Source organism: Centroberyx gerrardi, chromosome 18 (assembly GCF_048128805.1).
Source record: "Centroberyx gerrardi isolate f3 chromosome 18, fCenGer3.hap1.cur.20231027, whole genome shotgun sequence".
Lineage (NCBI taxonomy): Eukaryota > Metazoa > Chordata > Actinopteri > Beryciformes > Berycidae > Centroberyx > Centroberyx gerrardi.
The window spans coordinates 23837593-23865467 of record NC_136014.1 but is presented as its reverse complement, the minus strand read 5'-3'; the positions used below and the strand labels follow the sequence as shown (position 1 = coordinate 23865467).

The following is a 27875-nucleotide window of genomic DNA, read 5'->3' as shown; positions in this document are numbered from 1 at the left end:
AGACTCTCTCTCTTCTGGGCGCTGTGCCAAGCTGTTACACTGCCCCACCCTCATGTCTCTTAGTACAGCATTACCTCATTTTTCTGAAGAGCGCCCTCCAGCTTAGGCCCCCTTTAAACCCCCCCACACCCACCCCCCCCACTCACCTGCACACACACATACACACACGCACACACACCCTGCCTCTGCGGAGACATATGTAAAAAGTGACTTTTTTCACAAGTTTCGATAGGCCATTAGAGAAAACCCCATACTTTGAAGCACAAAAACACATTGATATTCTTCTATGTACAACAAAGAGAACATTTTGTACATTATGTTTCCTATTCCCACTCTATTTCCACAAAAAGAACATTTTTGTGCAGTGTATTCCCTATTTCCATTCTTCCATGCTTCACTGGCAGAAGTTCATTATGACTCAAGTACTTTGAGTATGATGACTGCTGGGTAATTTTGCTGATGTGTCCTTCAGTGACTAGACGAAAATTTGTTTTGTGAGTCATCCACGCCGCAGAAAGGACTGCCATTGTACACTGCACTAACAGCCAGTCATTGTTCATTCCTAGTCATGCAGTATATTCCAGTCCCTGCAAACGTCCCGGCTTATAGCCGTTACTTTCAGAAAGTGAATGCGTACACAACACCCACGACTACTATGTTCCCAATGGTGGCAGTGATGGCAATCCAGAGCCAGATGGCGTCTCGGGACATGGACTGGGGCTCCTCCGGCGGGCCGTGGGCGGCCATGGAGGCAGCGTGGACGCTGGCTGAGGAGTTGAACAGAGAGTGGTCGGTGCTGTAGTCATCGTTGGGCGACGAGTCCATGAAGGCTCCGGTCATCACCGGGATCTGAGGGCAGAAGAACAACACAGATACATAAACAAAGGGAAGGCAATAATTACTACTATTACTACTGCTGCTTCAAATACTACTGCTACAGCATACTACTACTACTACTACAACAACTACTACTACTACTACTACTACTACTACTACTACTGCTACTGCTACTACTACTACTACTACTACTACTACTACTACTACTAGGCTACTACCACTACTATTGCTGCTTCTACTGCAATTGCTACTGCACTACTACGACTAGTAGTACTAATAACAATATAACTTTCCAACACTTCTCAAAGTTACAAAGTTCTGTGAACAAAACAAACATATTAGCAGACAATCAGCTCTAATCCAGACTTGCACTGCTGGCTCCATGTAACTCGCTGAGGCCCACTCAGCAAAATTCAGAGACCATATTGGACTCCAAACAAACAAATTAACAAAACTACTATACTGTAGCATAATGAGAAAAAGGGAAAACAGGAAAGCAATAAGACAGATTTCTGTAGAAATATCATGACTTTGCATCTTCCCACTTGAGTCCAATATATTAGGAGCATCTCTTTCCATGACATAGACTGAACAAGGTAAATTGTGGTGAAAGCTATGATCCCTTGTTCATTTCACCTATTACATCAACTTTGGTCATAAAGGGGGTGGTATTTTTTTATTCTGGAGAAAACTGAGACAGACTATAAAAGGATTTGCACTTCAATATGAGGAAGGTATTGTTAATATTGCTGTGCAAACAGTGTAATTACACACGCCTCTGAAGCACATCCAAAATATTCCTCTAACTAAAGTCAAAGGGCAGAGTCTTTCCTCTGGCTGATATTCGGTGAATATATTTTTATTCCATTTATCTTTTTTTTTCCCTTTCCAACATTATCTGGGAAAATATAAATGGTCTGAAAAGAGCTCAGTGATTGTTCATATTCATCCAGGGTGAAGCTGTTATCTGTAAAGCAGAGCTATTTTAAAATCACCATTCAGGATTCTGAGGCTCATCTGAATCTAATATACAATGAACCACTGGAGCGGAACAAAAAAATTAGATAGGAAATAGGAACAGTCAGAACATGAGGTGAATTTGAACGTTTCTGTCACGGAGACTGAACTTTAACTAACATGTCTTGAAAAAACACAGGAAGGGTTTTATTCTACAGTATATATCCATCTAGATATCCATTTTGAGGACTAGATGTGCTTTGTTCAATAGTTCAAAAATAAAACTGAATAAATCATCTAAACTGTTGCTATTTTTATGAGTACAGGCCTTATATAACTAAAATATAACGAGTAGCTTCAACAGTAATGTTGAGTTACTTTCTTGTAAGCAATCTTTTTGTAGGGGGTATGTGTCGCTTCAAATGGCTTATATCTCATTTTGGAATGAAGTTCTTCATGTTTTCATGTACTTGTTGATTGAGTTTTTTATTGAGTGGTCTGTTCACAAGACCTGTTGCAAAGCACCTCTGCTTATTAATTTACCTCTATATTATCTGAGTTTATGGGCTTTTTTCTGCACAGTCAACTGACACATTGAATTTCTTGATGACCTAATCAAGCAAAGCACTGTGATGGGATCAGTGGTGAGTGTGATTTCACATTTCCATTGATTGATTTTGAAGATTCACATCTCACAAAGAATCAGTGGTATTGAAGTAACACACTGTAAATGGCAGGGAATTTACAAGATTGTCCAAATGTCAGGATATCAATGCAATTTACTCAGAATAACTAGTTCTACACTGCAAAAAACATCCATCTTAACAAGTCATTTAGTCTCATATTCAGCCTTCAAATCTTATTTTTCTTAAAACAAGAGAAAAATTCTGCCAGTGAGGTGAGATAACTCCACTTGTTTCCAATGCAGCTTCACTTGTTTCAGGAATTTTCTAGAAATGAGTGTCAGTATCTTGAAACAAGTCAGAATACTATCAAGAAAATGACACTTGATTCTACAAAATTCTTGAAACAAGTTGATTTGCATTGGAAACAAGTGAAATTATCTAACCCCATTGGCAGATGTCTTCACTCGTTTTAAGAAAATTAAAATTTTAGGACTGAATGACTTGAAGATGGAGATTTTTTGCAGTCTAAAGAAAAAAAAACAGATCTTGGGCCAGTTACTCCATCATTTAGTATAATATTACTTCACTGCCATCTGAAAAACAGCTTCTAATCTCACTTAAAATGATTAGGATTACTCAGCAAGGTATGTCATATTGAGAAAACCTTTGACGTCTAATACATTTTTCCATTTTTATTTTCCATTAAGAAAGTTCCAGACTTACTTTAAATGAACCACACTCTGTTGCTGGGTGGTGTCACCTTGAAGTCCGCTAACCGCATGAATCTTAATGCTGTCACTAATTTACTTCATCAACAGCGCTAGATTAGTTTCACTGAGATGCCATTAGGATTCATGATGAACACACACACATCACCGCTACACGATTAAACCATTGCGTAAATCCAAACAAACACTGTGCTTTTCTTTAACACAAAGCAAACACAGGGTTGCATACACAATAGACACTACCAGTCTACCACAGTGTCGAAAAAAACAGAAAAATGCATATTCACATCTACTGGTAACATTTCTGTAAAGGAATAAATAGCCTACGTCTCCTGAAAATGTAGCCTTTAGTTATTTTTCCACATTTTAGAATAATAGTAAAGACATCAAAACTATTAAATAACACAAATGGAATTATGCAGTGACCAAAAAAGTGTTAAACAAATCAAAACTATCTTATATTTTAGATTCTTTAAAGTAGCCGCGCTTTACCTTGATGGAAAGGCAAAGGTTTTGAAAAGAAATTCATACATAGGATCAACTTCACTATTTATATTTGTCTAAGAAACTAATTTCAAGCATTTAAGCAGAAGCCTTTAGATCAAAATGGCGTTAAGAGAATGAAAAACACAGAACATTCAATCAGGTGTGTCCAAACTTTTGACTGTGTACAAAACAGTAAAACTATCTTCCTTAGGTTGCACCTGCTTTTGCACGATTCGTGTCTCAATGTTTCAACATTTAAAAATGCTTCTTAACCCGTCTCTCCCCCTTCATGATTGAATTTAACGAGACAAATCAAAATCTAATCCTAGCTTTCACCTCGATCCACCGAGTCAAGACTATTTTCATGGAAAGAGCAGCTGTTTCTCATATTTTGCACTGATTACCGGATGAGAACTCAAAAATGTCTTGGTCTCGTCGTGTGTCTGTTAAGATGGAGCAGGGGAAATCAGCATTTAGCCTTCAAATCTCCTACTAAATGGAATGAATTTTTATACTGGTGATATTAGACTCTATAATCCCCGTTCACCCATTCAGGATGGAAATGTAATTGACAATGGCAAACACATCTGTTTTAAGAGATTACAAGTCTGCTTATCTTGTTTTATAGTGCTTGTATGTTATAATTAGTGCTATAGAGAGTTACATATTATATGGTATATATGTATAATCTTGTGTCCTTTCCATGTTTCCTCTGTATCTTTACACTGCATGTGAGATCCTGTTTTTCCTATAACCATGCATGTCAGTATGTGCTGTGTAACTCTATAAATTGCCTATATGTGTCTGCACCAAGACAAATTCCTGTACATTTATTTAAATTTTGATTCTGAAAGTAAGTCTGATGTCTATTATAACTGATTATAAAGCAAGAAAATCACATTATTATTGTATGAAGAGTTTTGTTTTAAAATGCAGTTTTGGAGAAACTTGAAGCTCATTTCTCATTATTTCCTATTATATCCTCTAAAACAGTGGTTCTCAACGTGGGGTCCGGGGACCACCAGGGGTCCTTGAGGGGGTTCCAGAGGGTCCCTAGCAAATTGATCAATTGTTAAACTTCAGCATTATGTCATTTACAAGAAGTTAAGACAATTAGAAAATGTAGAAGAATGATTATTTTGATCATAGTTTGACTATTGTCTCTACAATACAGATAGTCACAAATTTATATATATTAAATATATTCTCAGATTTGGGCTTATTAAATGGGAGTCCGTGGCCCTAACGTGGACTAAATTAGGGGTCTTTAATATGAAAAAGGTTGAGAATCACTGCTCTAAAATGCCACTATTTTGTGATCAAAGGTATTCTGGTTGCTGTTATCTCCAGTAATATTCAATAGTGAGTTTACTCTCATGACAGCATTCATTCTATCAGAGTAGGTGTTATTTATTTTTTTTAAATGAGAGATTATCTCTTGTTGGAATAAAACTCATGATTTCTTTTCCTGCTGTCTACAAAGAGCTTTTATGTACTGTACATTACACATGTATGTTGTTAAGACCTTGTATTAAAATAAAGATTAAGTGAAAGGATAGACTTGCCACACAGCATGGTGACAACCCTATGATGCCAGAGGAAAACAAACACTCCTGTCTGGATGAGAGATGAGGTGCATGCATGCTCATTCGCTTGTGCCACAGTACATGCTTTTTGCTCCAACTGGCCATTTAAGTGCTGTGTTCTGTTCTGGGTAATAGACGTGTCTGTCACAGCCATAACGGCTTTTTGAAATGGCTTTCTGGGCAGAACAAATGAATCTCACATATTGGCTCCCCAGTGGGCAGCCAGCTAACTCACAGCTGAGCCAATAATTAAGAGGCATCAACAAGATAGCAAGGCGGGGGGGGATTCACACAAACCTGGCCAGACGACCTGGATTTATGAACTAATTTCTGTTGATTTTCTGCCCCCGCACAATTTCCCACTTTATCACTGCCGCGGCCCCCCATGCAGATGCTGCTGTAAATAGTTACTCTATTCAGTTATGATGTCGGCTCCCTGAAATGTTGCTTTTGGTGGCAACAACATCCTCACGTATGAAAATGCATGCAGAGATATTTCTGTTAAACCTCGATTCTACCATGCAACTGTTTTGAAAGAGTGTGCAACATTTTACGAACACCTGCTGAAGGTGAATCCAGGTAAAAGCGAAGATTCCTCAGCATTCAAACAAAAATAGAACATAAACAAGACATATGATCGGTTACAACAGGTGCATGTACTTGTGATTGGCAATTATATTTCCATCCTGAATCGGTGAATGGGGATTATAGCGTCTAACATCTGATATAACACTTTAGCGGGCGAATAGAAGGCTGATTTCCCCGGTTCCATCTTACCCAGACCGAGACGCTCTTGGGTTTTCATCTGAATCAATTCTTCTAGAGTACAAAATGATAGAAGCACCTGCTCTCTCCTTGAAATACACTGACCAGGTGAATCCAGGTGAAAGCTATGATTCCTTTTTAATTGCATATATTAAAGCCACTTCAATCACGAAAGGGAGATGTAGATTAGGTTAAAGACAGACATTTGTGTGCCGTTTCATATTCCTGCTGCATGGGTCCTCTTTTGCAAAATCCATGCATCAGTTCATCTACTGTCAATTCATCTCCTTTCAAGATTGAAAAATCATTTTCTCCCTTTCAGCTGTTTTCCAAGTATCCATTCATCTCTTAAGCATAGAACTAAACTGAGTGTGCAAAATATAAGTAACATCTTCTTCTTATTCAGTTGCACCTCCTATGTTGGTATGTATGTCTACTTATTTTATTTTTCTGCTCTTATGGGTTGTTATGTGTTTTTATTCTTCTTGCATTTTTACTCGTCTTGTTTTATTCTTTGCATTTTTATTCTTGTCTTGGTATATTCTTTGCATTTTTATTCTTGACTTTTATAAAAAATTCTATAAAGCACTTTGGTACAGACTAAACTTGAACTGTGCACAATCTGGTTCTCTTGTCTCAATATCGCAAAAGGCTTAAATATCCTCTCTTCTCCTGTTTTCTCTTCTCCCATTCATCTACATCTCCTCTCCATGATTGAAGTGGGTTTTACAGGTGAAACAGGCTCATCTGGATTCACTTGGTCAGTCTACAATATTAGGACCAGATTCCAAATATCGAGTCGCAACGCGTTTTGCACAATTCATGCCTCGGCTCTCTCAGGGTTTAATAATCTCTCTTAAACCTGTCTCCTCTGCATTTAGGGGAAATCCAAAATGAATCCATCACCTGGATTTACACGGTCACACTGCGTCACTGAAAGGTATTCCTGATATTTTCTACGCTCAGTGCAGAGAGAATGCCTTTCAGTAGAGTCTTAGTATGTTTCTTGTCTGCGTATCACTGTCTCCGTCCCTGCGGCCTGATACACACAGGCCCGGAGAGCACTTTGCAAAGCAACTGTCACAAACGGTGAACGTCTTCCTGTTGCTATCGGCTGTTCCACAATTAAGCCTCCAGTCGGATGTCAGTCACTGGGGGTTTAAGTGCTCTCTGTGCACTAAATGATCCTCTGTCCTCTAGCCTGCGGTTGTAACACATAAGGAAATGATGCACTGTATTTTAGAGCCCAGAGCAGCTGTTTGCTCACTGAGATCAAGTTGAACACTAACAGGTTTTTTTTTTTGTTCTGAAAGCACTGAGCACACCTGCTGATTGGAGCAAAGTCAGTGAGGAGTCGGTTTGTTGAAATTTCTACGATATATTGTGTGCCTTTCTTATAAATAAATGTCCTTTTTGCTACTCTCTTATGCCGACTGATATAACACAATATGATTCAACCTATATCCAGTTCATGAAAGCTTTTCCATTTGCTGTTCTAAACACCCGGCAGATCTTTCCTGGGAAAAATTCTCTGGTTTTACATTTCCGGTTTGTTTGGAATAAACAGAAGAAGAAGAACTGGATAGTTAGCATGAGCAGCGATAGCCACCATGGCTGAACAGACGAAGAACAGAGAAACTCAAACTGCATCGACAGAAAATCCAAGCTCCGCCCACACTGTTTGATTGACAGGTGATCTCTGGGAAGTGCAGTGCAGAAACACCACAGTGATGAGGCTGAGCATCAAATATCACTTATCACAATAACTTCTTGAATTTGACTTGTGCAATATTTTCAAATGAGGCAGTTTCTGTTCTCTTTGCAGGAAAGTTACAGGTGTCTGTAGCTTCATGAGCATATTGTTTTCTATTGTATAAATTTCATAAGGACTCTTTGCATAAGGACACTTTGACAGCGATTGACACACTGGCTGTTGCGGGTATTGAACCTGTGACCTTTTACAGGACAGTCTGCCCAACAACCAGGCCGCTCTTCTTCTTTAACAATGTGCTAAAGTTAATCGCTCAAGATTACTTTGAAAGAGCAACGTGATGCTTCTGTATCCTCCAGCCTGATCTGTATTCTCAGGCACGCTTCAAATGAAAAGAAATCTCTCCTGAGGTACGCAGGCATTTATAACGGCATTATCCTCCTGTGTGCGTTTACACCGAATGGCTCATCTCAAGTTTCTCGGCACAGCTCTTATTTCCTTATCAATACTCTAATACACACTATGCCAGGCAAGCACAGGGCATTTAATCATCTTCAGCTTCTAAGGATTCATTTTGAAAATGTGGTGCAATTATTGGATTTCTGCCCTGACAATCTATAGTGATGGCCTTTTCCCAGGTCATAAGATGAGCGCCTTGCACTTAACGAGTCACTGTCATTTGTCGTGCGAATATCGAGAAGGTGAATGAAGAGAAGGAGTCTACAATCACATTGATATTGCCAAGTTTCATTTCATTTCTGCAGAATTTGGTCGTTTGGAAATTCCTCATGCCTGTTATGAGCGTTATCACATTATTGAAGATGGAGCGCCTGTGTCACAGCAAAGTCAGTCAGCTATTTTTCCCCTTCCTTCTCACTCCTGTTCATACCTGGAGTTCAGATCCTCCCTGTGCCTTGGAAATGTCACAAACCTTTACTAATTACAGGCCTATCATTGTGGCTTCTTCCTCTTAAAAAACAATAAAGTTTATCTCTGTGCTTTTGTGTTTAATATTTAGTTCCCTGACACTAGGCACAAGCAGCTACAGTAAGGATGAAAGAGGCTGTTGGTGAATTGAATGGAGCTGAGATTAAGACTAAGCACGCCCTAATTACTATAAAGGAGATCCTTCAAGTCACAAAGCACAAGTCATCCATCAGACATCCACGAGAGAATAGACAGGGATATTAATACTGCTACTATTATTACAATCCTTACAACAACAACAACAACAACCACTACTACAGCAAAGAAGAAGAGGAAGAAGAACAAGAACAAGAACAAGAAGATCAAGAAGAACAAGATCAAGAAATATCTTGCAAATAATACATCGCTTTTTCCCCATCTCAGATTGATTCTACTCTTCCTGCTTGGACCTTCCCTGAAGAGTTAATCCGGGTGAAACCCATCTACCAGATTGTAAACAAGCCCCGAGCGAAAGCAGCGGCCGCCGCTCATTACATGCCGAGCCGCATCACGGGGAACAGGATATTTAATGTGCGTGTGCACTCACGATCCATTCAGCCACAGGCTTCTGAACCAAAGGGAAAACAGAAGAGAACACCCGCACTTTCAGCAGCACCTGCATGTTTTCTTTGCATAATAATCAAATGAATACGTCCCATGTGTGCAGGAGGTAACTGGGTTAGTAACAGTATTCTGGACGAATGGGGAGCTGAGTGCAGTGGATCTCAAAGTTTGAGCCTTAAGAGGGTTTCAGGGTGTGTGCAAGTAGAATTAGGAATAGGTCAATTTTATTATTATTTAATTTACCTAAATGAGAGAGCAGAACATGAGAATTACCATGAAATCTGATCAGAGGTGTCATTCTCCCCACCATTATCTCTACAGTATAAAATCTATACTATATCTTACTTTTACTTACTTGTACAAACTTACTTTTATTGTAAGGCCTTTCTATAATCTTTGGCTTTTATTCATTTTATACTTGTTGTCTTGTCTGTTATTCATTTATTCAATGATTTATTTATTTATTCTATTTGTTTGATCCCGATGGCAAGAACTTTCTTACTTCATTGTTGTGTTTTATTGATCTTTGACTCTTTTTTTTCCCTTGGATGTGAAGCACATTGTTACTTTGTTTTGTTTTGAAGTGCTGTATAAATAAAGATTATTCTAATATTAATATTATTAACATGAAAATGCAAAGGAACCTCCAGGTTAGTTGTTGTAGATGCTGTCCTATAACTGAAAAGCCACAAGTTCAATCCCAACAATCTGTCTATCAACAGCCATTTATTCTGCTAAAGTGATCTTGAGTAATACGACAAGCCTCTACCTGCTCAGTCATTTGTAAGTGGATAACAGCAGTAGTTATATGGCTAAAATGTGAATGTGCTCAGCAAACATGCAAGCTCCTTTCCATCATTACAAATGCATGTTGCATGGCTGAGCTTTGTTCAAACCCACAGAATTTTATTTCAAATTCTAGTGAAGATACCAAGGTTTCCAAAGATATCAGATGTGTACAAAATGAAGCACAAGACATCTAGATTTTTTTCTATTTGATGTAATGATGCAGACATAAAAAAATGGTGTCTTGGGTTTGAATATTTCACTCAATATAAACAGCTATAGCTTCAATTAAGCACTGTAACAACTAGGTGTAGAATATGTACTGTATGTGACATTGTCATACAATATGGATAATACAGTTTTCTTCTAACTTAGCTACTTGAGGGGAAATTTAAAGGGAAACCAGGGTGAAAATCGTGCATTGCACAAAATCTGACTGGCCTGTCTGTGAGGCTTACTTGTGTTAGAATGTGCTGTAGCCTATGTAACAACCTGTAGCATAGTCACCTGTAATCTGTAGTAACACTGACATTTTGCATTTCAGGCATTTAGGTGACGCTCCTATCCAAAGCAACAGTGCGTGCAACAGAAGAACAACATCTCATCTGCTCAGTTTAGCTCTTGTGCCAAGCAGGGTGTTGACACGATGCTGTTTTGACAGATTAACCACCGGAGGATTATTTTGGGAAGCCGACATCGACAGGGGCGATGACACCTCATTCACCTTTCATTTGTTCTTTGACAAGAGCGGACAGATAATGGATTGGAGATGGAATAGGGTTGGCACTAGCGGAGCCCGAGCGGCCACATATAATACATCGGGAACAGATAACCTCATTGAGCGATATCCTTCCACTTCCCTGCAGATTTCATGTTTTGACTGATGTGACACTGCAACAGCCTGATAGCAGCCTGAGAATCCCTGAAGATATAAACCTAGAGCTGGGACTCTTTGTTGCAAATTGTTGTTGAATATTAAACAGGACGGTCAGAATTTTGATTCAGGGATCTTTTTGACCTCGTCTTTCCCTCTTGAAATTAAGTGTCACTTTAGGAAGGATTATTCCTCTATTTTACATAAAATTCAGATGGCTCTTTGGCCTGTGTGTAACTTATGGAGCAGGTGAAACCGGAAAACATGGCTTGGCTCTGGTAATTGCCAAAGACAAGTGAATTTTAACTACTGCTAATGGTTATTTAATAAGAGTCATACAGAGACCTGTGGCATTTTGCATAATTTGTAGTTAAATCACCTTAAATAACGGAACCAGCAACATTTCTTTTGCCCCTATGACTTTCTGACTACTGATTGCCAGAGAACTACAGTTAACCATGAATTCTAGTTTCAATTGGTTCTTACATTACAAATCATGGCTTCCTGCAATGAAAACATTTGTCTGACATCATGTCAACATGGCAGCATATACTGTAAACACTACAAAGCATTATTTTATTTTCCCTGCACGACAGTCGTTTGGCCTCATATGCTGCAACTTGAGCGGTATAAGCAACATTTATAAACAGCAACATATCTAACCAAGAACAAACATGGAGAGTCAGGGAAATTCAAGCGGCTGGACCAATGAGCAGATCTCGTCTCCTAAACATTCTATGAGGGACTGAACACAAAATTACCTTCTGCAATTTTTTCATTCATAAGGAGAAAGCAGATCTAAAATTGCTTTATAAACAACAGGGCACAAAGGACTCTGAGTGGAAGCAGGGGGTTGGGGATGTGTGAAGAACACAAATCACACTTGAGCAGTTTTTTCACTTGGAATATAATTTTGATATATTGAATAAACCCAAAGCACAATCAATGCAAAACAAAACAAAGGTCAGTATCTCATAGTTAGCATAATAATGTTCAGAAAATCTGTTTGCAGCAGTAAGTTTGCCTGGAGAAGAGGGTCGGGGGCCGTTGTTGCCTAACAGTTAGTGAAGCAAGCTTGTTTCCAGGCCGAATCCCTCGGCCAGCAGGGGGAAATGAGTGAGTGCAGCTTTCCCCTCCATCAACAAACACCATTGACTCCGTCCTTAAGGGAGCCACTTACTGTAAAACCCAAAACAAATCCGATTCCAGTCCCTGTAACTTTAGCTAAGCATGATGGACTTGTTTACACTCTTTGCTGTAACATTTCCTTCTCAGGTGTTTGTAGTTTATACCCTCGGTTCATTTTGTCATGCTATAGGCTTTCCAAGCATGAGTAACTGCTGGCTATCTGATGTCAACATCCATCTCCCAATACCCATAAAACTTTGTGCTTTGAGGTCGTTTCCTGTAGCGGTTCAGATTGCATTCTTACTCCTTATGAGCCGCACCGCAGTTTTGCTTGGAAAAGGACGGAGACTCGCATTTTCAGACGTCTCAGTGCCGTTATTTGGTGCCACCAAAATTGGAACACTGCAAAAATCTGCATCTTAACAAGTCATTTATTATTGAGTCCTAAAATGGTAATTTTCTTAAAACAAATGAGTAAATCTGCCAATGGGGTTAGATCATTTTACTTGTTTCCAACGCAAATCAACTTGTTTCCAGAATTTTGTAGAATTAAGTGTCATTTTCTTGATAGTGCAGTGATCTGCCTTATTCTGACTTGTTTCAACATATTGACACTCATTTCTAGAGAATTCCTGAAACAAGTGAAACTGCAGTGGTTATCTCACCCCATTCGCAGAATTGTTCTTGTTGTCGAATTCTTGTTTTGAGAAGATTAAGAAGGCTAAATATGAGACTAAATGACTTGTTGAGATGGACGTTTTTCCGCTTTGAATGGCATTATTCTCACCTGCCCAAACCAAACAAACCGAAATGAAGTTGTAAACGCTCCAGAGTTCGAATAAACCGCTCCAAACATGCTTGGCGTGATCGAACCCTGTCTAAAAGGTGAAACAGGAAGATGCTGAGAAAGAGTGCACATGCTCAGTAAAGCCCTTTCCTGGACAAATGAAGGTTTTAAAACAGTTACATCATCCGGTTGGATTCTCTTGCTGCTGTAGTGAAGAGCTGCTGCTGTGCTGGAGGGCAGACAGCAGTAAGGATGACCCAGAGAACCTCCCGTTTCCTCTCCCGCTGCCCTTGGCCTCCTTTTGTCACACACACACACACACACACACACACACACAGCTGATTAGACAAATGTCCTCTGACGACTCGCCGCTACACTCTGCATTTGATTGAGACGGCATACGTTCCACCAGTTCAACAGGCCAGCGGCAAGACCGACTCTCTTGCTCAATTTGTGGAGTTTATTTTTCCACAAGGACAGACAGAAGGAAGGGCGGCCTAGTGGTGGGAGAGGCTGTCCTGTAAGGGGAAGGTCACAGATTTGGTATCCGCAAGAACATGTTCATCCAACAGCTGTGTGTCCTGCTGAAGTGTCCTTGAGCAAGATGATTCACCCCTGCCTTGCTCACTCATTTTAAAGATGCTGCTCTGGAGAAGAGTGTCACTTCAGTGCCTGGAAATGTAAGTGTTTGTTTGAGGGAAAAAGAACAAGTCTTTTACGCCTCTGTGCTCCGACACAACTTTAATGGACGGACAATGTTTCGAGCACAAAGGCTCTTTGTCAGATGTCGTCCGTCCATTAAAGTTGTGTTTGAGTGCAGAAATGTGCAGGCTTTTCCTTTTTCTATGAGATTTCTTTAGCCCAGCACCAACAAAGCAATAATAGGCGTATTTTCTCTTAGTGTTTGTTTGAGGAGCCGTATGTCCCGCCAGCTTAGCAGGCCAGTGGCAGTACTGATATCTGCTCCCTACATGTTGTCTACTGTATGTATGGTTTGTTTTTCAAGAGCAGATGCATTCACACTGCAAAAGACGACTTAACGAGTCATTTAGTCTCATATTCAGCCTGAAAATCTTATTTTTGTTAAACCAAGAGAAAAATTCTGCCAATGAGGTGATATAACTCCACTTGTTTGCAATGCAGTTTCACGTCTTTCAGGAATTTTCTAGAAATGATTGTAAATATCTTGAAACAAGTCAGAATAAGGCAGATCACTGCACTACTATCAAGAAAATGACATTTGATTCTACACAATTCTTGAAACAAATTGATTTGCATTGGAGACAAGTGAAATTATCTAACCCCATTGGGGGATTTTTTTCACTTATTTTAAGACAATTATGATTTTAGGACTCAATAATACACTAAATCACTTGTTAAGATCACATCAAGTCTCACTGTCACATTTACATTTTGGGTATTCAGCTAGAGCTCATATCCACAGTCGTTTACAATTAATACAACAGTACAATATGCTGGAACAATAGAATAAATCCTTCATTACTAACATTACAAGCAACAAGAAGTCCAAGGGTGAAAAAGCCAGAATGCCAAGGCAACAGATGTCCCCAGTAGGTTCACATATAATAGAGACACGCTAGGTAAAGAATAAGAGCCAGGCAGAAAAGTTTTCTGCCCGTGGCTGCCATTAGAAACTCCCCCAACCTGCATCTCTTCTCTTCACTGCAGACTATTCTTTCTGCCTACTCTCAAACGCCATAGATAGAACTGACTAGGCATATTGTACACAAACTCTCATATGTCAAACTACTTGCCAGAGCTTTCTGTACACTTTCTGATAGCTGAGAAGGGAATACAATTTGAATTTTCTGAATAATTCCTCGCAGGAATTAGATAAGGTAATCTTTATTATCCCAATAAAATGTGGGCAGTCAAGGTGAAATACATAGACAAACAATAGATTAAGAGTGCAGTACAGCATGCAGCAAAATGTGGGATTTCTACATCTGCTACATCTGCACTTTTCCCCTTTTTGATTCGAGCGCTGACAGAGTCTTGGTAAGACATCGCCATGGTGACGATGATGACCCGCTACACAGCGAGCGCTCCAAGTCCTCTGGTGGAGGTTGCATCACAGGATGACGCCTGCTGTAATGTGACATAATCAGGGTGGCGAAGAGGCCTCTGACTCCCCGCATGTCACTGGGACAGGAAAAGCCCTTACTGTGGCGAAACGTCTGCCTGTGGCTGAGCAGTCATACGTTCTAGTGCTAACATGTTCTCCGCAGTATGAACACATGTATGTGTATGGCTTATTTTATTTTAGCAAGAACAGATACAAGGATATACTGCAAGCAACTGCCTATTGTAGTCTTATGCAGTATTTTTTAGGAATATCTATTTTTTAGGACTATCAGTATCGGCCAATATCAGCTTTAAACTCTAAATAACCGCCTCGCGGTTGTATGTCTCTGCCAATAAATTTTGTTTTATCATTGCAAGGACAGTCTTTATTTATTGAACATATATAATTAATGTGATTATTAGGTCAACTTAAAGGATTTTGGTGTCTGCAAATGTAAGTGACAGCACTTCCACCGTTTTTGTACAATGACCCAAGATCGTTTTCTCAGCTACAGTGGTAAGCAAAACATTATGATGTCACAGTGAAGTTGACCTTTGAACTTTTGGATATAAAATGTCATCACTTAGACATTTGTGTGAAATTTTGTCATAATTAGCGTATGAATTCTTGAGTTATGGCCAAAAACGTCTTCTGTGAGGTCACAGTGACCTTGACCTTTGACCACCAAATTCTAATCAGTTCATCCTTGAGTCCAAGTGGCCGTTTGTGCCAGATGTAATGAAATTCCCTCCAGGCGTTCACGAGAATGGGACAGACGGACAGATGGACGGACGGATGGACGGACAACCCGAAAACATTATGCCTCCGGCCACGGCTGTCGCCGGCGCGGAGGCATAAAAAACAATATTGTATCAGTCTGATATCATTTTCACTGCCGATTTTTGGCGATATTTGTGGAATTGCCATTTTTGTGATGAGTGTGTCAATACACCTGACAAATTAGCAACAGAATAAAATTAACATGGTCTTTTGTTTGAAAACCACTTCATTATCTTAAGATAGGCATGTCTGAAAAGCTTCACCTGTTTTGCATTTGTACTAAGATTCTTACAAAAATGTATATCCATATCGGCCGATATGGATGGGAAAATGTCGGATATAAAAAAACACATTGCTGCATCCCTAGTATTTTTACTAATGTTAACTTGTTTTGATTGTTTTCATCTGTCTTTGGAGCAGGGCGTTGTCAGTAGCGGGGATTGAACCAGCAACCATTCGACTACTTGGAGGTTTTAACCAACCTGCCACTCCATTCTCAATCAGCACGCCTCTCTACTGGATATCATGTGAATGATTGAGTAAAAATTCAGATGCAGCCATTGTAGAAATCCCATTTTACTGTATGCTTGATGAATTACTGCTTCACTATAGATCTGTTAGCAAAAATAATTGGTTACAGAAAAATTAAGTTTTGCTCTCTTTTCAGCTGGAAGTTACAAGGAATGGACCATACACTCATTTGTCTCTGCTGTATAATGTTTGATAAAGAATTGTCTTCAGTAGAAATGCGGGATAGATGCCAAGAGATCCCACAATCTGGGCCATCAGTTACAAAGTGAGATCCAGTAGAGAAGCACAATCATTCATAATTCAGTTAGTTAGATAATGATCTAAAATGTGAACTGTCCGCGAACAAAGATGAACTTCTCTCCTGCTTCATTAGGTCTACGTTCAAATGTTTTTGATAAATGGTAGACAACACATTCAAATGTCTCATAATACATTCCTCAGAAATTAACATAAAACTCAAATCATTGAGGGAGTAAGATGAATGAGTCGTAACTGTGCCATTCAGTAATATGCATGAAAGCATAAAGAAAACCAATGAATGAAAAATACAGGACAGTGCTTTCTTTAAATATTCCTTTACATCAATCTATGCGTAGAGACAATGAACTCAATTTTTCATATTTAAATTTCTCATCATTAGTGGACACTTGAACGAGCAATATTTAATCTGCACACTAATGAGCATTATAAATTTCCATACAACACACTACTTACAGAGATTACACACTCAGTAGACCACAGGGCGGCTCAGATATCACACACTGCAGGAAGAATTGATCATATCCCAGCCATGTAATGACCATACCCCTCTGAAAGAATGGTCAGTGTGTGATGTTTCATTTAATTAAGCACTAACGTGAACCAGTGTCCCTTAATAAAACGTGAGTAATGCCTGATTGGTTCTCTACAAAGAAATGGTACACATAGAGAATGTGTCTTTATGTAAAATAAACTAACAAACAAAGTTAGGGCTGTTTCTAACATTTGCATTTTTGCAGGGATCCATGTACCAACTGATAATGTAATAACTGATGGATAATGTCATAACTAGTCAAAATGGAATAAAATATGTCCCGCTAAATGAATCGAAAGTGTAATAAAACATTTTAATGCAATAATTTGCTGGATAGTGTAATAACATCATTATTACATTGTCTGGGGATAAGGGTGTAACTTATTTGTAACATTCTTATTATGCATCCGAGTTATTACATTATTAGTCAATATGATTGTTGCATTATCAGTTAAAAAATATGTTACACCGCTTATGAAGTTATAATGGCTGACTAATGTAATACTGTGATGGTGTTATTGTACATTATCTTGGAAATATGAGGGGCGTTACGTTATATTTTGACGTTATTATATATATTATATTTGAAGTTATTACATTATCAATTGCTACAATTCAGCTTGGAGTTTATGGAGCATTTTCTGTGGAGCATTTGAGGAACAAGTCTCTGGAACAAGCTTGAATTAAGTGAATTTTGAACTTTCGTAAAGATAGCAACACTAGGAAAATAAGGGCCAGGTTGAAAATAACCGGAATTTTCATTTAAAACATCTCTTGTTTACGTAGTAATCTATTAAACGGAAGAGATTTAGTCTCTCTTAAATGTCATTCGGACCTTTTACAAGATTGACTAACCTGTAAATTGAGTTTTACAGGTATTTTGAGGCTGTAAAAACTCGCTTTCTCAATGTCCCTGCATGACTTTTCCAAGGCTATAAACCAGAGTTGCAGGATTTTCAAAATCACAAGGAAATATTAGTCATCAACACATTTACCCCTCTTCAGTTGAAGGCTTCTCTCAGACCCCCAAAATCAACTGGCCTTTCCAGTGTCATGATTTGTTATTAAAGTTCCAAAAGAAACTTAATTTGTGTCTTCAAGTCATTCCAGAGTAAAGTACTTCTTCCTAACTTAATACAACACTAAGTCTAAGAGCTTGCCCACCAGCGTCAACACTGTTATTTGAAAGTTAAAGTAATGGATTTAAAGTTCAAAAACAAAAGTCTTTTTGGGTTTGTGTAATGAAACCCGATTACGTAATTTGGAACCATTGGAACTCATTTGTTCACTTGACCATGTCGGGATAAAAGGCCAAAATGTCTTTTATCTTTTAAGTCACTTTTACAGTGTATCCATTAAGTTGGTGGATAGGCTGCCTGGTCTCTTTGAGCGGCTCGGCCCCCTGGCTGCCTGCATGACTCATTCACTTTGTGGCATTTCTCGCAATGCGCTGCCATTTCCATTCGCTCTCCCATTTCCATTCTTTTTAAGTCAAGAAAGCCTATAACCATCCCTACTGTGCTACATGTTGTGTTTTTCACCGAGGCAATATAAAGTTTGGCTTTCAGACTGCGCTGTATATAATCGCCTCTTGGAGTGGCTCCAGTCTCATTGGGTCAATAATGTCCATCTGATCTAATATCAGCTGTCACATTGGCCTGTTTGTAAAGAGTTTCCTTAGGAGGAGTTGTTCACTAAATAAATATAAAAATCATCATGGGAAGGTTAGATTTTCTCTGCGGGCCTTTTGTCCTCGTGCTGTGTGTTATAACCTCAACACGCAGGAGAGGTGTTGACAGCTGGCAGCGTTCAGCCCGTCTGTACACACACACCTCCAGCCATGCCCTGCTGCTACGACAGGCTAGAGGTGGAGGTTTAGCATCAGGAATGGCATTGAGCATATAGGCTATGGGGGGGTGGGGTTCCTCAAGAAGAAGAAGAAGAAGATGATGATGATGATTCTGTGATAAAATACAGTGATAGAATACAACCAGCAGTGCTAAAATACAATGATAAAAAGCAATGATGGCAGAGAAACATTCCCATTTATCTGTTAAGGTATAGAACTATTATCATATACTGTATCACTGCACTCCCAAAGACTAGCTTAACAAAAAGATTTCAATTTAAGATCATCCAAATTCTCTCGGTGGTGTTGTGGATCGTAAAAAGATTTTTCTTCAGATTTGTTGTTACATATGAAAATAATCACACTGAATCAAATTTGAAATTTTCTGGTACATTCAAATTGAGAAGGAAATAATCTATTCCATATCTAAAGCTATAATATGCAACTTTTTAGACATTAAAATAGCCATAAACCAATGGGACACATTGATTTATGGCTATTTGGCTGAAATTCACTTTCCAATGATGTTTTTGGGGCGTAAAAAAAAAAGTGTTATGGTGAGCTGGGTTGTGGCTATCAAAGTGAGGCTAGTGGCCACTACAGGGAAGTAATAACAACAACAAGAAGGGAAAGAAGTGGGAAACAAAAGAACAGTGACGCGAAACGTGTGGCAGTCAAGACCCGTTCAAAAACACGGTGAACATCAGCGTTACTTTTTTATTTAATTGCAGATTGGCTGCTTTCACCGTCTGCTTCTTCAACACCTGTGGTGGCTTTATGGATGCCGGTTACCTCAGCCAGGCTAGATACCATTTTACGTAGGCAGCTCATCAAGATGAGGCAAGTGACAAGTGTCGGAGCAGGAAGTTGACCAACTGAGTGGGAGGAGGACGGGAGGAACGGTACACTTACTGCCTCAAGGCAAAAAGTTGCACATTGCAGCTTTAATGCAGGACTGTAGAGGTCAAGTGGGAAGGGACAGAACCAAATATATCACAGTCACCCCTGGCCAGCACTCTCAGCATCCCTATCTAATTACACTTGCTCTCTGACATACTCCCAGCAATGGAAATCAGCTTGTGGAAAATAATTACAGCAATTTGCAGCTCGGATTTGGGTGCCATGGGGCGCAAAGTGGGGATAATTATCAAGAGGATCGTGCGGAGGTCTAGGAGCTTTTAAGCTGGAGAGATGGACTCGGTCCTTTGGGAGAGAAGTGAGTAATTTTTCCGCTACCTTTTTCCTCCAAAGTGTGGATGAGTTTTTAATATACCTGCGGAACCACAGGCTTCTACTGCTGCAGGGACTGGGGGTGAAGTGCCTTGCTCAAGAACACTTCAGTGGTAGTTGTTTAGGAAAGAGTGAGTATTTCTCATTCACTTTCCCCACCAAGATTTTTCCCAGATGATCCAGGATTTGAACCGACAAACTTCTGGTCATAAGCCAACTTCTCTACTCTCCACACCTCTGTCTTTTCTGGGGTTGAGAAGGTTGCATTCAAAATGTCATCCGGTATAAATTACTGTCACCTGCTTAAAAATGAAATCAGTAAAGCTATCCACTTGAGTACTCAAACTGCACTGTAATCTGATTACATCTGGATCACTCCATCTCCAAAATACATAGAACAAGCAGTTAAACAAACCATTTATTCTCCTTTACAGACTGTAATTACAATAGTATTGCATCATCTACAAGCGTAATCAAATAAGTAATACATTTCTTCAAAAGCACCTTTAAACTGCATTTCAGACAGCAACTGTAACAGGTTACAGTTATCATATGCTGTAATCAGATTACTGTAATCCCCTTACATGCTGGCTGGCTGGCTACAAGCCCCAGTAGTGCCATTCTCTTTTTTTCCACTTCTATGGAAGAGAACATCACATTAACTTCACATCTGCATGCTGTCTTGCTTGTTGGCAACCATCGGGGCTAACTGGCTACCTGATTGATGAACCACTTGACTATCACCTCATTTCATATCATGCCTGATTTCAGCACCCACTGCACTTCTTCTTCTTCTTCACATCTCTGAGTAGAAGGTGTCATTATTACTGTAGTAAAGTACCTGACCAGGTGAATCCATGTGAAAGTTATGAGCGCTTATTGATTTCACCTCATAAGCTTGACGTCACTAATGGGGGGAGATGTGGATCAAGGGGAGGAGACAGGTTAAAGCAGCTTTGAGATAGTTGACGAGCAGCCTCAACATCTGAGACGCACAAAATCTGACTGAATTAAAAACAATTTCAAAGTTCTGGAAATAAAATCCTGAATCTACCTAAATACTGATCAGGAGCATCAGGAGGCAAACAAATTATCTTCTCTCAAAAACTCTTTCACTGCAAAAAAATCCTAACAAGTGATTTACTCATACATTCAGTCATAAAATCGTGTTTTTCTTAAAATAAGTAAAAAATTCTGCCAGTGGGGTGTGATGATTTTACTTTTTTCCCCCAATGTAGTTTCACTTGTTTTAGGAATCTTCTAGAAACAAGTGTCAATATCTGGAAACAAGGCAGATCACTGCCTTGAAAATGGCACTTGATTAAAAAAACAAACTCTACAAGTTGATTTGTATTGGAAACAAGTGAATTTATTTCCTCCCATTGGCAGATTTTTTCACTTGTTTTAAGAAAAAATAAAATGTATGACTCAATACTCGATTAAATGACTTGTTGAGATAAATGTTTTTTTTTTACAGAGAATGCAATTCAAATTATGCAAGGCCTCTTGCTCCTGTTAAAAGCTACAATTCCTCTCACTGCAGATAGATAAATGACAGTGGTCAAAAAAAAAAGAAGAAAATATAATTAGCAGCTGAGGAATCCCTGACATGAGATAAATGGAAAAACCTGCAAAGCAATAAGGGAAATCTCTACTGCAACCGTGCCCATTATGAGCAGAAAAACATAAACTTACAGCATCCTTCATCTTCTGTCAAAAGCGATCTGGCCAGACATTCATTTCAATGCAAGTTCCAAAATGAAGGATACAATTAAAGGAGGAGTCGTTTGGCCAAGGATTAGACCTCATTATAGCTTGGCTCCAGAAGAAATGAGGACTAACAGAGGAAAATCCTCGAACAAAAGCACATTAAACGTCCGGCCCATTTGTACCGCTGAAGGACAGCCAAGTCTAGCAAAGTTGATAACCCATTATTATTCCTGCCGCGCGCCTCGTCCCCGCTCCCGGGCCGATACTCGCCTTAAGAGACGACGGATCTATTCTTAACATCTTTTAGACACATTTTTGCCATGTTGGTTCTGGTCTACCATGATGGGACGGGGAGAGAGAGGCAGCTTTCCCAGCATTAATATTGAACAGACCACCTCCAGCCTGTCAGAGCGGGGAGACGGTGGGCAGGGAGTGTGGCGAGAGTGGGCACTACTGCTGCCGCTGCCTCTAATGGAGACTGGTGTTGTGGTAGCATGTGAAGCACCTGTCCGCCTGTCCAGAGATCAGCTCACATCGCGGCACACAGGTGACTGAGGTCATGGTGGAAACAGTCCCGCCTCGTGTGCTTCAGGATCAGAGAAGAAGAGAAGAGGAAGATCCCCCTTTGCATCAGTAACAGCATTAGGGCTTAGCCAGCTGGGATGGCGTTGAGAAATGTTGTGTCATTTGAGCATTCTCTCTCTCTCTCTCTCTCCTCTGTTTCTCTCTCTCTCTCTCTCTCTCTCTCTCTCTCTCTCTCTCTCACACTCTCTCTCTCTCTCTCTTCTGCACAGCCTTTGCCAGCGAACAGCAGCTGAGCCAGGGCCAGTTTTAGCCTGCTATATTAGGGTGGGCTGGTAGAAATAATAGGTGGGCAACTTGGGCGGTAGGTAGCCCAGAGGTTAGAGAAGCAGACTAGTAGTCCGAAGGTTGCCGGTTCGAATCCCTGGTCAGATGGCACAAAAACCTGGTAAAATGACAGCTGGCAACCGGAGGGTTGTCAGAGTCAAGATCAGATGCAAGCTCCTGCCATCGTGCCCTCAGGCCTCTCCAGCTTATGGCTGTGTGTTTGTGTATGGGGTGTTTGGATAGGTTAAATGCAGAAGATTAATTTCCCCATGGGGATTAATAAAGTAGTATTCTATTTTATTCTATTCTAATTTATAAAGAACAATTTGAAGCAGGGAAATTGGGAGGTAGTGAAGCAGCATTTCTAAGTTTGCTGCTACCCTATGATTTGAGTCAGTGGAGGGCAGATTGATTTACCCTAAAATAAAAAAATTCCTTCATCCAGATTTTAACATAATCAACTCCATAACATTTCTTTTTATTGGATGAGCTTAGTTCTCAAATAAAATGAAAACCTAATCCAGTGAGACTTCTCACCACAGCCAATATTTACAAAACTAGAAGATAGTCTTATTCAAACTCAAACTGAAAAGTGACATTTAACATTATCTTTCATAATCGTAATTGTGCTTTGGCAACACATGTCAAATGTCATGCCCATAACGCCTATTGAATTTAATTTAATTTAATTGAATTGAATTGAGAGAGAGAGAGAGAGAGAGAGCAGCGGTGGTCGAGCGAGCTAGAGAGTGAAGTGGCCGACTTTGGAGGCGGGCTGTAGGCTGCCCACCCAATCAGAAGTTAGAAACGGTACTGGTATTATCTGTGCTATTTTTCCATTGGCTGAACAAAAGAATTATGTTTTCTTAACTTTTGATTGGGTGGGCAAGACGCACGTTTGGGTGGGGTGAGCCCCGTGCCCATAGCTACCGCCGGCCTTGAGCTGAGCACTGTTTGTCCACAACTAATCTGAAAATTTGTTAAATATTACTTTGAAATATGCCAGTACCTTAAAGTGTGAATTAGCCAAATTCCTTTTTATTTTTTACTATCTGTATTTGTTAAAGCTGCACTAAGTAACTTTGCATGTTGGCAGCTCCTAATGGCAGCATAATTGTTTGACATTTTTTTATTTTAGTATCAAGAAATCATGTAATGTAAATGTTGGTGACTCCAACGTTATAGAGTTTGGATTTCACTCTTAAGTTTGGATTTGTCACTTTCTGTGGGTGGAGAAGAGACCAAACCCGACACACATTTTTGTCCATTGCTGCCCCACTTTGTGATTTAGGCTGATAAAACTGGCATATTTTTACATAAAATCTTGCCTGTAGTGAAGCTTTAATCTCTATTTTACAGAATATCCTAATTCCTCCCAGGGATTAATAAATGATCTATCTATCTTGATATCATATTGATATGTAAATGCAGATTTGGCCGTGAGACGGGAGAATTGTCATGGAAATGATTATGTTTTGGCTACCGTGTCCTAGTTTAGAATTTTCTTTATGTTTATTAAACCTTTCAGTATGAACATGTGTGACACTGAAATCGGCATACGCTTCCTCCGACCAGAGTTCGGTGTTACACTTGTTCAAACTGAAAGGTTTAATAAACATAAAGAAAGCAATTCACTTAACCTCACATGAGCGACAGTTCTCGGCTTTTTATGTATTGTCAGAATCTGCTTTGTTCGCGTTCGTTTATGTGCTAGCAGTGTGATTTTCAGACCTGTTCCTCCATACAATGACAGTGAATCTCCTCTACCGGAGCAACAGCTAACAGACAATCATCGATTTTGGGGTTATATCATGGCTGCACAACCCAAGGTAATACAAAAGTTCAACATCACTTTAAGCAAACCAGAATTCAACTCCTTGCCAAACAACATGGTCCCTTCAGTATAAGGGAATGGGAATTCATCTAGCCTGGGCTTTGGATAGGAAACCTTTACTGTAAAGCAGCACAGATCACCGCTGCCTGCTGCTGCCCTTCACCAGATACCCCTTTTCGACCAAGGCAGTTCGAGGGCCGGTTCGGAGCCGGTGCCTAATCTCGAACAAGTTCTTCGCGTTTCGACAGCCAAAGAACCGGCTCTCGGCCAGGAAAACTGGTTCCAGAGTGGCACCAACACTTTGCTGGTCTAGAATAAAGAACCGCTTACGTCAGGGGCTGGGGGCGGGATTATCGTGACCAACCAAAACCAACAAGACCAAGAAGACCGCCATTGTTAAAAAACCAGAGCTTAATCAGAACAGAACGTAATCGCCGTCCATAGCAATCACGACGAGCAGCACAAATGCGTTGGACCAGTCGTGTTTGGATGCCAAAGAAGGCTCGCAAAGCCAGGAGCAACAAAGAGACGTAGTCCGCCATTTTGGTTGCTGTGCTTGAAGTTGGCACTAGTGTTGCTGGGAAAGCAGAGACATATACAGATCTATACAGTGACATAATGACGTGGCTCTCTAGCCAGCTCTAGTCCGTGGAAAAGCAAATCGGTTCTTAGAAGGTTCGCAAGTTGAACCACGTGCGAACAGGCACCAACACCAGCCCAGCACCAGCACTAGGTTTTCAGTTGGTGGAAAGGGGGTAACAGTCACCTGGAAGATGACAACTTCCTTTAGAAGACAGGATGGAACTTCTCCTTTCACAGAGCCTGATGAAAAGTGACAGAGTCAAAGGTCAACGCTTGCATGAGTGGCTTTCAGGTCCCAGAGCGCTGATCTTACTGTCAGAGTAAAGGCAAAGACCATTTCTCTCTCTCTCTCTCTCTCTCTCTCTCCCCCCCTCTTTCTCTCTCTCTCTCTCTCTCTCTCTCTCAACATCCTCTCTCTCTCTCAACATCCTAACAGCTCGAGCAATACGGGTTTTTGAAGTCTTACAGAAATTTAAATTTTCATGTATATAGTGTTTTCCCCCAGAATTTTCTTCTTCTCAGGGTGGAAAAGCCTCTGAAACAGCATTTAGACCATCATGGGACACTAAAACTCTCCAGTGAAACCCAGACTAATGAAATTCTTTTAGTGTTAGCAGCTCTTTAAAGGATAAGGCTGGTGTTTTTTAATGCATTGCTTACCATCAACAAATCCCATGAAAATAACAAAATCAGCAATGATTTTGTTTTGCCAACAAGTCTCGTCCATGTAGCCGATGCCCAGTAAAGCCATGTCCCAGCAGCCATAGAACTCCATTGTATTAAAAAAACGATTAAAAACACGTCAAAGAGCCATGCCGTTGCTCTGGGCAACATATTTCATCATCGCGATGCACCGGGCCGGCCGACTTTTTCCTCAAACAACTTAATAAGCCGGCTGTAAACACGTTTGCGATCTCAGGAAAGTAGTTCCGTAGCACAGAAAATAGTCCCCGGCGTAATGAAGAATTTGTTCCCATTTGAATTTGATTTGGTAATAACTACAACAGCCTGACTTTTCGTGGTAACAGTTAGCGATTTTTTAAATTGAATCTATGTCTTTGTGAGCTGTATTTCAAGGTTTTTAGCTTACAATTGGAGCCAATGACTTCCGGGTTGACGGCTAAAAACGGTACGTGGGAAGTCAGAAAGTAACGGGAGTAGAGCAAACACATTGTTGATTTCGTGTTATTTTCACAGGATTTGTTGACGGTAAGCAATGCATTAAAAAACACCGGCCTTATCCTTTAAGGCAGGCTGACCCACCGCACTTATTTAATGATATTTAATAACTCTTACATCAGGCCTTTAAATAAAGAATTAACTTTCACTGTTGAACAATTGAATGAAAAATAAAATTTCATTGCAGGTTTTACAGAGATGTATGTGATCAGGGAGGAACCTCCATCATATCGGAGGAGGACGGCGTTGACCGGCCGATATCTGATACTTAAAAAAAACACAGTATCGCCCTGATATACTGGCAAACTGATACACCAGTCTAGTCACGGCACTGATGCTTGTAAGCTGTGGTGTCTACATGAGAATATAATAATGTCGTTGCTGATAAAGCATTCTGAACACTGAGCTCATCTGTGAGTCACTGACGTGAATACAGAGATGAAACGGTCTCTTCACCTTGTAGTGACGTTTCCTGAAAGACGCAGCCAACCTCGTTCATATGCATAAACCATTAACAACAACAACTACTACTTGACTAAAGACTATGAAATCACAGATAAACTGTAGATATGATGTTATTTATTTCTTGTACTTTTATGTAACTAGGTGGATCAGCCAAGAAATGTAGGCTACTTACTTGCTTATTTACTAAATTATTTGTTTGTTTGTTTTTGGTCACAGTTAGATAAGAGGCAAAAGTGTTTTAAGGGGACTGCTGCTACTATGACTATACTACTTTGACTACGAGTACTACTACTACAACTACAACTATTAGTCTACTACTACTAATAATAATGAAGTAAAAACACTGAATACCAGAAAGACTTGATAACAGGAAACCCAGCACTAAGAAACAGGCAACAAATGAAATGATCATGTTTTGACAGCATCAAATACAATATAGACATATAGGTTTGTCATTATTAGAAAACCAGCCATTAATCAATAGTTACTGATCAACTTTAAGGCCCTTCAAACTGCATACAGACGAGGTGAATCTAATGAAACACGAAAGACCATGCTGATTATTCACAAACCCCATGGCAATTTCATTGACTGTCATAATATCACATAGTGTCGATAAGGCTGTAGAAAAAAAGTGCTAATTTTTTGTAATGATCACCGAGTCTAATTTATACAGTGTGGTCATCAAACAACTCATATTCAAAAAATAAATGAATTATTTATTTTAATTACACATGCGTCATGCAGGCTGTTTTGGTTTCAAGGTAAACGCAGTATAAGTTCGACAGGGAAAAACTTTGCCAGCCTCGCGCTATACAGTAAAGATATGTCGACTTAAAAATATCTCACTTGGTAAATACTGTCAACTCATAATCTTGAAACTCTGACAAAAAACATCCAATGATGAATTTTAGAAGCAATATGATACCAACAAATATCTCCCTATAGGGGGTAAAAATACCAAAAAGTACCATATGGTCACCACAGAAACACTATAAGTCACTATACGATATATTATAGTGAATTTTTTGTTTGGGAAATTTTAAGTGCACTGACGTATGCCATCAATGCATGGATTTCCCCGTAGTTTCATTGATGCAAAACAATAATTTGCAAGGTGTTTACCTGCGCTGCCATAAAGGAGAGATCCATGGTGGCTTCTGGGTTTTGAGGACAGCGGCGTCTG

At 39.7% G+C, this 27875-nt stretch overlaps 1 protein-coding gene across 1 annotated transcript; it reads right to left on the bottom strand.

Moving 5' to 3' along the window:
- Positions 1-618: 618 nt before the first annotated feature.
- Positions 619-27875, bottom strand: LOC144542790 (uncharacterized protein C14orf132). Its single transcript, XM_078290072.1, has 2 exons — positions 27815-27875; positions 619-849 (listed from the first exon to the last, which is right to left on the bottom strand). Exons 1-2 carry the CDS (start codon positions 27839-27841, stop codon positions 619-621), a joined length of 258 nt encoding a protein of 85 aa, XP_078146198.1. The 5' UTR covers positions 27842-27875.

Coding starts and splice junctions, on each gene's coding strand:
- LOC144542790 (XM_078290072.1), bottom strand. CDS start 27,841: ATGGATCTCTCCTTTATGGCAGCGCAG. Junction 850..27,814: donor TCTCCTTTATGGCAGCGCAG/GTAAACACCTTG, acceptor TTCTGCCCTCAG/ATCCCGGTGATGACCGGAGC.